Source organism: Fulmarus glacialis, unplaced genomic scaffold (genome assembly GCF_000690835.1).
Source record: "Fulmarus glacialis isolate BGI_N327 unplaced genomic scaffold, ASM69083v1 scaffold25594, whole genome shotgun sequence".
NCBI classification, from domain to species: Eukaryota; Metazoa; Chordata; class Aves; order Procellariiformes; family Procellariidae; genus Fulmarus; species Fulmarus glacialis.
The window spans coordinates 326-11,927 of record NW_009206479.1 but is presented as its reverse complement, the minus strand read 5'-3'; the positions used below and the strand labels follow the sequence as shown (position 1 = coordinate 11,927).

The 11,602-nt window shown below is 52.7% G+C and overlaps 1 protein-coding gene across 1 annotated transcript; it reads right to left on the bottom strand.

Moving 5' to 3' along the window:
- Positions 1-1,216: 1,216 nt before the first annotated feature.
- LOC104075324 (tetraspanin-32-like) lies at positions 1,217-4,841 on the bottom strand (the record flags this gene model as incomplete). The annotated part of the gene is made up of 3 exons (XM_009575772.1): positions 4,794-4,841; positions 2,628-2,742; positions 1,217-1,314 (listed from the first exon to the last, which is right to left on the bottom strand). Coding segments are annotated over exons 1-3 (261 nt in total), but the record flags the coding sequence as incomplete, so codon positions are not given.
- Between the last annotated feature and the right edge of the window lie 6,761 nt (positions 4,842-11,602).

Genomic DNA, 11,602 nt, shown 5'->3' with positions numbered 1-11,602 from the left:
CAGAGTAAAGCAACCGAATAAACATTACAGAGAAGTTCCACTACGTTTTCAGGCAGCCCTGACAATCTCCCCTAGCCTGTACATACCCATCTGTTCTTTTAGATGCGGTAATTGCAAGCACACACTAAAGTATACTTCAGCAAAAGAGAGGGGAGTTGTATGTACGCTGCTAGCGGTATTCATGGGAACTGTGTCACTCAGGCCCCTTTGAGCATCTCAGACAGAGAGAGGAAGACTGCGTATTGAGAAGGTGAAAACATTAACTTCAGTAGCTGCTTTGCACTGTTTTAAAGGTGCCCGCTTCTCATTTCCACCACCAGTGTCATTTTCCCCAATGACATAGATTAGATAAATCTCTTGAAAGCTAGTTTATGTATGATAGCAATGCAATTATTTTATATTAAGCACGGCTTCATGCGCAGCAACCTACCTGTTAACTCCTGCCCTTCACACAACACGGACAAACAAGCAGTAACAGCGCTTTTCCGCTCATCCCTCCAGCCCGGAGGCTGGAAGCTGCTCCCTTCAGACTAAGCCCTGCGTGCAGGCTGTGCTTTTAAACGGAGCTGAGCTCACAGTCCAGTTTACCAATGCTGGCACGGTCCGGGCCCAAACAGGCACTTTGCTGTGGATGATGGAGAGGAGAAAGGTGACACTTCAGCTCTTGTGGTACCCCTCCACCTTCTCCTCAGAGGCTGAAACTGAGGGTCCAGCCCAAAGCCCCCGTGCCTGCTGCCATGCTTTGTACGCCCTGCACCACCACTGCGGTGGATGTTTGCAGCGAGGGGGGAAGGAGGGGGGCTAACTTTGCTGTCACAAGTCAGAGGAACAATGTGGGACTCCAAATCGCATTGCTAAGGCTTCCTCACACAAACCACGTGTTGATTTGGTGAGAAAAAGAACACGCTGGGAATTGTCATCACTGCAATTGCTTTGGCAGATAAGCACCTCCCTTTGACCTCTGAAAGCTGCATACACAGCACCCTGGCAAAAGAAACACGGCACAGAAGGATGCAGTCCTCAGCTGGAAGAGCTCTACAAGGTCATGCCTTTTACAAAAATGTCCCCTTGCAGCACAGGGTGGAACAACAGGATGTCCTTCCTCAGGCGTGCATGCTCCCGGGCACAAGGCAAAACAGCCCCCAGCACCACATTTTAAGGGTATCAGCCCAAGGCTACAAAAAGCCCCTCCCAGGCAGTCCCTCCCGATACTCACCATGGCGGTGAGGCACTGCGATTCACGCACCGTGGCGGCAGAGCTCAGCAGGGCTGCGAGGATCAGGGTCATGCTGAGGCAGATCCCAAAGTAGAAAGCTGGAAGGAAAGTCGGACACGGGAGCTGCGGTCAGACACCAAGACGTTAGGGCTAACGGAGGCCTGGTCTGATGCTTTCGCCCAGAGAGGGGCCAAAAAGTGCATTTTGGGGAGCTGGTCCAAGAGGACCAGGTTGCAGAACTGAAATTGTTTTATAATTTATTCAATACCCCCCCATCCGCGTATGCTTTGCTTGTCTGGCAGGGCTGTAAGCCTCTGAGCGGTTCCCACAGCTCCAGCAGAGCGAAGCACCCTACAAGGGTGTCGGTCCACCCGACAGACCACAAGCTGTCAATTATTTCAGCGCTCCGATAAGGATCCCCCCGAAAGGGGGGTGCTGATGCGCAGCAGCTCTCCCACGGCCCCTATCGGGACTTCGTGCGCTGCTAATCTGGTGCAACACTCGTCCTCCGGTTTCCTCCTGCCTAAGGCAGGGTCACAGCCGGTACCCCGGGGCAGGGCTCCAGCGCTGCAAAGGGCTTTGCAACCCTCACTCAGGACTAACCCTGCAAAGAGTTAACGCTTGCAAGGAAAGCAAGCGGAAACATCGCTGGAGAGGGGTGGCTGGGAGGCTGCATTAAGTGCCTATAGCCCCTGGTGTGTCTAGGAAAGGGGGAGGGCTGTACCTTAGTTTTGGACTAACACAGTTTTTACACCTGCCTTGTTAAACTGAAATTGAGAACCAGGATCTAGAGAGGGTATGAGCATGTTTAAGCCCAGAGTATAGCTTGGGAGAAGCAGCAGATGAGAGTGCAGCAGAGGCGAGCAGCGTATTTTAGTATCCGGGCTGTTCTCATCTCTTTGCTCTAGCCTTGTACCCGAGACTCAGTTTATGTTTCTCCCTTGCGTAGGGAAAAAACCCCCACATTTCCACCAAAAACAGGTGTTTCCATGCATTTCTCCTCCCAGCCTCAATTTTCTATGCTCTGCTTCAATTCCTGTAACAGTCCCTCCTCCCACGCTCCCAGGGCCCTTCCAGCCCCGCTGCACCTTTAGATCCATCTTTGGCTGAGCCCCCCCTGTGCGTTCACTGCAGCAGAGGGGGAGGATGGGGAGATGGCGAACAGAGGGACAGGAGCGAACGCAGCAGCACCTGAGCACCCTGTGCTCCCACAACACCCTTCAGTGCCAGGCATGCAGGTCTGATACAGAAAAAAAAAATTGCCTGTGGGACTGCGTTAGCCCCAGTGCATCCTCCAAAAGCCAGCCCCTGCCTCCTGCTGTGATGCCTCTGCATTTCCTTCCGCTGCTCTGGGGGATTTTGCAGCTCCTGGGTTCACCAAAGGTCTCGCTGGGACGTGACCGTGACGTACCTGCGTGGTGGATGACCCTGTAGGAGTTGCTCTCCAGGGAGATGTCGCTGATGAGGGTGAAATGGAGCCCGTAGTGGGTGACTGTGCTCAGTGTGGCAATGGACAACCCCAGCAGCTGGAAAAGAAGGTTTTAGCAAGGGGTTGACAAGGCAGCAGCTCCTGCTGAGTGCACACAAAGCTTTGAGGTGTATCTGGATACTCCCGAGCCCCACGCAGATGCAGACAGCCTGATCATCCAAAGACCACTGCATGTACCCCAAAATGCACATAAAAGGACAAACCCCAGACACTTAAACATACTAAAGCTCTTTTTCTCTCTTGCATAATGAGCGCACGCGACACCGTGCAGCCCGCAGTCTCTTGGGCAGCGTCTGTGGATGAAATTCCCACCACGGGAGGAAAGCCCAGAGGATCAATGCTCTTGCAGCAGACCCGTGCAGTCCCACCTCGCTCTGCAGAGTACGCACGTGCAGTTACGAGGGCTGCCAGCTTCAAGAGTGGTTTTGGGCTGGGATGATGTTTCTCTGCTTTGCTCTTTGCAATGCTAGTCCCATTGCCTGCTATTGGCTATATTTCCAATTGTAGAGTGCAAAGAGCTGAGTCTTGTACTACTCTAAGTAATCTGTGCTGGTTTCTGTCTCCACAACACGCTGCTGGGCCATCCGTGTTTCTGTCCCATCGCTGAGCACACCGGGATGCCTAAGGCACGGGGTGACTACCAGCACGTTACCCTCCATGTCGCCCAGAGCAAGTCCAGGTGATGGAGAGGGAACATTTCTGATGGCACCTTGCTCTGGGGCAGGGCTCCTTGCAGCACGACCGGTGGCAGAGCTGGGACAGAGGCACCAACAGCGGGCCAGCTAAAACCAGCTCCAACTCTAGCGTAATGAACCTGGAAAATACAAGATGTGAGGCCACTCCTAGCTAAGATAAGGTTTCATCCTTTTGTGCCTTTACAATACGGAAACACAAGGCAGCTATCCCTGTCTCAAATGAGACAGTCCGGTGTCAACATAATCCCCACTGTATGACATTTTCTAATAGCTTTTGCTGGAGACTTACAGTTTTGGAGACTCAATACACCCAAACCGTAGCATTTTCTGCTTATAACCAACCTAATTTGTGGCACCTACTGATCCTTCATGCTGTGCATTTCTGCGCATCTCGATCCACACCCAGCAAAATGCTGAGCGCAACACTGGTTAGCTCAGATTTCTGAGAAACACCAGTCTAAAATCCTCCCAACAGCAATAACATGATTCTTGCCATCCACGGTGGCTGTGCCTTAGCATCTCCTCTAAACACCTTTGGTACTAATCCTCCTCTGATTTTCTCCAGATGACATACTCTGCTATTTGGAAGAGAGAACAACGCACAGCCACTACAGCCAGTGGTCCCGAAATGTTGAAATTTGGACAAAACTGTAAATGTCACGTGTGGCCCAAAATAAGGCATCACTTTTTAATTACACTCTCTCCAAGCCACCAACCCTCTTTGAACTAAATTCAGATTATTATTATTTTTTACGCTTGCAAGTTGTGATGAAGTGCAACGGCAACAAGCACATACAACTCGAAAACATCCAGCAGAAGCGTTCCCTAGTTTCCACCATTTCCCATCAGCTCTAACAGCAGATGTCAAGAAGCTCCCCTGGAATTTGCTTCAAAAGCTGATAAAAAGGATCCCTAGAACTGCTTTCCCCTTTGCGGTGCGGACCCCCAGGTCTCTCACGTATACTTCCATCGAAGCCTTGCGGTTTCGTATCCTCACTGATCCCACCCGCAGCCGACCGCCCTCCCAGCAACAAGTGTGACTGCAGCGGGTCCATCCTCCCTCTTTTGCTCCAAGGAGACGGGAGCAAATATCTTTTTGCTGAAAACCACCCATTCTGCCCGCAGCGACCTTTCCTTTCTCCGCTGGGTTGTGAAAGAGCTGCAGCGGCGTGACAGCCCTGAGAAACCAGCAGTCTATCAGCGGAGGGGGGGGCGATGCTGGCGGCCAGCGATAACCGCCCAGGGCGCAATGATAACTCGGGCAGTTGGCTTTGCTTGCCCTCCGCCCGCGAAAAACAGAACGTGGGAAAACCAGACCCTCTCCGAGCGGGGAAGGGAAAGGCAACGGTTCACCTCGATTCTGCAGAGATCCCCCCGAAACCTGCCTGCTCACCATGACACAGAGGCTGGTCACCAGCAGCTGGCACTTGGTGGTCCTCATCCCGCACCTCAGTCCCATGGCTGCTTGTCCCCAGAGAGAGCTGGCAGTTGGTCCCTCCAGCTCTTGATAAAGCCTGGGTTTCCACCAAAGGGAGGCATGGCCACAGCGGGGCCTCTCGGGAAGTGTAGTCCCCACCACGTGCCGACGCACCTCCTCCTGCCCCGTTATTAAATCCTGTTTAGAGCAGCCGCCTTCTGCCCGGGCTCTCGGTGGGCTGCCGTCAGCTCCGACACGCAGCCAGCTGGGAAAGGAGGAAAGGCATGCAGAAAAACAGCCTTTGACGGAGTTCGGAGCAAAGCTCCTTAAAAAAATTCTTCAAACTGTTCAATCTAGAGTCAGTATGAAAATACCCTGTTTTTTCCTTTCATTGGGATGCAGTTTTGTGTAATAAACATTGTCACTAACTGTTTTTTTTTTTTTAAATCTGCATAAATAGTATCTTGGGAAAAAGTTTAGGAAAATGTTATTTAGAAAAAAAATAACCTGTTGTTTAAAGAAGACATCAAACCCCCCAAGGAGATCTGCTAAGAGTCTTCCCTCCCCATTTAATAACCACCACGTGGCAATAACCTTTGGCTGAGACTCTATTAAAACTTTTATTTGCAGAGGAGGGAAAAAAATCCCTTTGGTAGTATTTTATTCAGGAAAATGGCTATACACAAATATAACCCCTTGCTCAGGAGACCCTCACTGTCCATGGGCATTTTAACTCTGTCCTTTCCTCTCTCCTAGCACTGAAGACCCCATGGACCCACAGCTACAGAAGACTCGGGTGAATTCTGGTCTTCAAAACCAGCTGCCTGCTGGATGCATATTTCCCGAAAGTAAATCGCAAAGAAGCCTCAAGAACAATCCGGCCAAAGGGATGCTGAATGACTCAGTGCCTTAATCATCCTTAGTTTTGGTGCTAGACCGGTGGAAAAGAGGTGAAAGAGAATAATGGAAAATAGTCGCACTCCCCCCAGGTGGCAAAGGAAGGGGGGAAAAAGGTAAAACCATCCCACATCAGTAACTGTAGCTATAGGAAAATGACAAAGAAGAAGGAAGGGAGTGAAAAAAGGAAGAAAGATGCATTTTGTAGAGCAAAGAGAAGCGAGAGAAAGTGAGTTGCACAAAGCAGTGTGCACAGGAAAAAGCATGTCATGATTTTCTGACTACATCACTAGCTTTCTTGCAAGCTTTCTTGCAAAACATCTTGGTTGCAACCTCCCGAGACACCAATGAGAGCTGCCACAGCCGTTTCTGAAAACAAGTGTCCCCCATGGCTTGTGGGTCCCTGCCCTGGTGGGGTTCCCTGATGCCACTGATGTACCCAGGTGCACATAGAGATCTTCCTACTCCAGCCACCAGCTGGAAACCACCTGAGAAAGACCAACAGATGGACAGGAGGGAAGGAGAGCAGTGGGGAGAGGACTACAGAGAGAGGACAACAGGCTGGGGAGGCAGCTGATGCCCAGCCACACATGTCCAGGAGCAGGAACCAGACACCGTCTGCAGCAGCGCAGACCCCCCGGGGACAGGAGTACAGCTGCAAGGTGACCATGTCCACATGGTCCCCACCACGGGCCAGGTGGGGAAAGTGCCTTATAAAACACTGTGATGGAGTTAGGACTGCGTCAAACGCAGAGCTGTTAGCACCCGTCATTTTTTCTGGCGCTACGGGACAGACGGTTGCGTTGTCACCTGCATTTTCAAGGGGAATGCCCACCAAAGGGGCACGGCTATAAAGCCAGCAGGGTTGGTCCACGGGTGGACTTACAGGCTAAATCTGGAAGGGTTGCAAGAAGGTATGAAGTGCAGCTCTGTGTGTAAAACCAGCCTCAGAGCCCGACCAAGAGCGACGGTGCGTTAGCAGCGAGGGTGCAGCCGTGGTGCACACCGTGAGCACGCCCGGAGCCTGTTTCTCAGCAAGGGACATGAGAAAAACCATTGCAGCCCATCTTCATTTTCCCCTAGTTCCCAGTTTCCTTCCCTAACCCTAAAAGCACACTACTGGAGACCTGTGCAAAGCCAGATCTCACACTAGAGGTCCCCACAGGCCAGCAGAAACCCTTCCCGAAGGCCTGGACCATTCAAGTGGGCTTTCTGAAGGGAATAGATGGGGCAGTTCCCTTCCCAGTTTCCCAAAGGTCACCTCTGTCCACGCAGGAGCCTCGCACCTCACTGCAGGACCACCTGAGAGGTCAAAAAACCATCATCTACACCGCTTGGAAGTGCTGCACAAAAGATGCTCTACCTCCTTTTGTCTCCAGACATAAAACCAGGCACCTTCACTGCCTCACCAAGCTCCCAAAGCAGGTCTGTAACTTTAAACACCTGGGTTTCAACAGCTCTTTCCTCAGGTTTGGTTGCGAATGCCTGTTCCTGGGGAGTTTGCCCACGTCCTCGGATGCTTCAGAGGATTCTGCCACCTCCAGCGCTCAGCGTTCTGCCTTCGTGCCTGCTCCCTCGATTACCTGCTCCGGCGCAGCACTGGATTTGGGGGTGGAGGCATTTTCTGCTGTTTCTCTTTCCTCCATCCTCCTTTATCCCATATAGGTATGGCTTGAAAGATTTCTCTTTGGGGCAGAACATATGTAAATTTCTAACATCAAAAAATAATAAAGAGCAAAAGAATTTACTCCCTCCCCCCAAAAGTCTGTAGCAGGAGCATTAGTAGACCTGGGGCTACTTAAGCCCCAGGTTGGGCTTAAGAGGTGGGGCTCTAGTTGAAGGAGGCACGTTTGGCACATGCAAGGGCACTACCGAAGTGAGCGCAGGGGGAGCACGCGCGCTCATCTTAACTGTGGCCATCGTGGTCTTTGTAACACCTCACTTTCTCCGGGATTAAATCTCCTCTGGGTGCCGTGTCATTGGCATACGCCTGCCTCGGCAGCTCTCTGCCCAGGGAGCCCCGGCGAGAAGCAGGGTATCCCCTCAGCCCCATCCCAGCGGGAAGAGAGGCAGGGCTGGAGGCACGCCGGGGAACCATCCTCGCAGCCAGCGCGCCGGCTGGACGGCAGCGCGGCTTTTTCGGCAAGACTAGGCCTCCTGCCCGGCCTGCCCGCGGCCGCCTGCCCGCCCTGCCGGGTTTTATCAGGTGGTCCCCTTTGCAAGAGCACAACTTATCGCTCCCAAATGCAGTGTAAAAACCACAGGTGACCCCAGCTCCCGCTTGTGGCTTCCTCCCTTATCTCTGGTTATCAGCCGGAGCACGGAAAGAGGGTAGCGAGGCTGAAAATAGCCCAGGGAGCCCAGGTGCCCTCTTCCTCTAGCCTTGTGGCAGCTTGCAGCCTTCTGTTAGGCTGTGAAAATACATACCGGCATCCCCAGCTGCACGGGTGTCGGAAGGACACCCTCGCCCAGAAGGAAAGGATTGACTGAAAAAAGGGAACAAAGCCAGATCGTATTTTTTGCAGAGCTAAAATCCTCCGAGCCGGAGGGAAATGCTGCCCACGCTGTCAGGTGGATGTCCTAAAAGAGCTGGGGGATTTGATGTGTTGATGCTGCATGGGGTGAACTTGGGAGACTAAACATAAATGGAGGAGCAGAGGCTGAATTCATGCTAGGGCTTTCTCGCCCTCCACTTTTCTGGCTCTCGCTCCGTCGGTGCAGCCACCAGTGATGCCACAGCAGCATCCCAGCCCCAGCTGCTTGAACTCCAGCCCGGCAGCAGGTAAGAGAAACCTCCCCTTTGGCTTTGGGGTGCTCCTGCAAAAGGATGGGCTGGAAGCAGGGGAGAGGAGGTTGCCCCAGGAGGCAAAATTACACCCATCGTCCAGGCAGGACACATCCCTGCCAGGTCCTTGCCGCCCCTCGGGAGCCTCCTCCTTTGCCCACACCACCGTTAGGGAAAATATCTCTCCTCCACCGTAGAAAATAGCTCTAAACGTGGCAGATTTACTAGTGTCACTGGCTCAGCCCATTCGGTCCCTCAGCTACTGCCCGTAACACGGTCATATTCACCCTGGAGCTCGCTCGTAAATAAAACATGCCCATATCAAACCGCAGCGAAGCCGTATGAACGACGGGAAGCCAGGGAGACCTCTCAGCCCGCGCCCGCCTTCCCGGGCGCATCACAAGGATGCATTGTAAAGGCTGCTTAGCATTCATATAGCACATACGCACGATCAAAGCTAAAAATCAACTTTTAAACCCGGGGCTGTCTCTTTTCAAGAAGGGGAGGAGAAAAGGGGGAGGTGCTGGGCTTTGCCAAGCTTCGGATGCACCATACAGCTGGGCTGTGAATGGAAACAAGGCTGGCTGGAGGCTGCCTGGGAAGAAACAAAACTGGAGAGAAATCATAAAATCTCCAGAGGACTTTCTTATTTATTACTATTTCCAAAGGGTGTCTCAGAAATCCTCCAGCGACTCCCAGGCATTTTGAAATAAATTGTAGGTGAGCAAAAAAACATGTCAGAAGACTTATTTAAAAAAGTTCATCAAGCCCAAGAAAGACCATAAGCTGAAGACAGGGAATTCCCTTCAAAGAATAAACTCAAATAAACTTCTTTCCCACCCAAAAGTGAAACAACTGTACTCATAGCTCTAAAGCACACCCCCCTACTTCAACTAATTCTTTTTTCTTTTCTACATGGTATCTAATTGGAAACCACAGCTGTCCAGGCGCCAGCTGTGCTGGTGATAGACCTAAAGACACAACTCTAGCCCCGCTCCCAGCAAAACCAGCGCGAGCGGAGCCCAGCCTGGCAAGCGGGGATTCACCTGCTCGCCAGGGAGAATGGGGCTGCTTGACTGCCCCTCGCCATTTACTTCTGGCATTTGCTCTCTCGAGCCTTATCACAACGGGACCTCTATTGCTTTCCGCTGAGGTCCAGAAAGTTTTGGCAAAAAAACCCCAGAAGCTCACGTCAGCTGCCTGCAGCGCACGGGTCACGGCGGGACCGACCCAGCGCCTCGTCTGCCGCCTTCCCACCGACGCACGTGCCAGCTCCGGTGGCAGCGTTTTGCCCTCACCTTTGGCAGACGCGAGAAATAACACGTAGCGTCAGGGCTCGGAGGCCCTTCACCGCAGTCACCCTCTCTCCGAGCAGGGCTCGCCCACCTTGCACCACGCTGGCCGAAGCCACGCAGGGCTGCGAGGTGTCCACGCCAACCCCGCGTTTATCACTTTTGCCTTACCTGTGCCAGGAGAGGAGAATTTCTTCTCCCCACCCTCTGGGGACGGGTAGCACATCGCTGGATGCTCGCTCGCCCCAGATTACGATCAGGAAGTTGATTGTGAACACAGACAGTGTTTAATGATGTCTTGTTCTACTGGATCTTACACAGTCATTAACTTTATAAAGAGATTTCAAATAAGATTACATTTCTCAGAGTACGAGCTGTACCTACCTTCCCTCAGACTATCAGGAAACCAGCTGTACTGTTAAGAAAGCGTAAGCGGTTGCTTTGTGCTGTGCTCAGGCCCCGACAGCCACATCTGGCTGGAAACACGCGTCGCCATCAGCAGCCCTGCAGCCAGTTTGGCCAAGGCAAGTTTGTCACCGAGCTGAGCGTGGAATCACTGGGGCTGGAGGCTGCACGCTCTCCCTTGAGACTGGATTTACTGGTGTTTGAATGGTGCATTATTAATGAAAAAAAAATTCCCTGTAGTTATTTTTGTACGATAATAATCCAGTTATTACTCTTGAGCGTGGCTTTTCGATACAGAAGGTTTTCTCCTGAACAGCTTCAAAGACAGCAGCTTCCTCTTTCCTGTGAGAAAGGCTTGCGACAGAAATTAAAGATGGGGTAATAAAAGAACACCGATATTACTCCACCGCAGTAATGCCCTTTCTGCCTAAGCCACTGCTGCTAGCGAGCGCAAGGTGAACCCCCCGCCCCAGCTGAGCCAGCTTTGCAGATACTGAAGACGAGAGCCAGCATTAAGTGGCTTGAGCTGAGCAAGCGATCCTGCGACCGCTGGCGCACACCAGCACGTTTATGCACGCTAGCAGCTCCCCTGCGCTTCCCAGGAACCCACCAGGCAAAACGCTCCCGCCCGCGCCGCACGCCACGAGCTGCTCCTCTTGGGCCAAACCCCTCAGAGGAGCCGTGCGGCTGCTCACGGTTTTTCCCTTGGGTCTACGGCACGGCCAAGAACGTCTCGAAAGCCACCGAACTTGGGTGCTAAGCCTGACGCGTGCTTGAGCGGGATTTCCAGACGCATGAAGCTCTCGCAGGCTCCTTCCTCTCATTTCCAGGAATTTCAACCTGGCTGCCTGCGACGCTGCAGTGGGGCTCGCTCCTTCAACCCACCGCCACTGCAACCGAGCCTGGGGAAAAATATTCTCTTCCAATGTGGTGGAGCCTTGCTGCTCCCTAAATACTCCACGCAGGTAGAAAAAAGCCTCCGTGTCACATCTAGAAATCATGGATGGCTCTTTGTTATTACTCTTTTTGGCTTAGATACACCCTAGGAGCAGCACCGGAGCGGTTCCGGGTAGCCAGGGGGATAAATCCTTACTTTGATACCCGCATCTTGCTGCAGAGCCTCGCTGGCACCTACCTGTGCGGCGATGGCTCTGCTGCGGGCACGCACCCGCCCCTGCCACCAGGCTGCTGCCAGATCCCGGCTTTCAGCATCTTCCTGGGAAGGGGTTACGTTCCCTGCCAAAAAATGAAGCCCCATAACTGAACTACCCCACACCTCCCCGCCCGCACGCTTCTGGGTGGAGGGAGACCCTGCAGAAGGCAATTAGCACTTCTCCTACCCCAATTAACAAACCCTCAAGTGGATGAGCACCCTCCGCCTCCTGCAGATGGTCGCACCGAGGGGC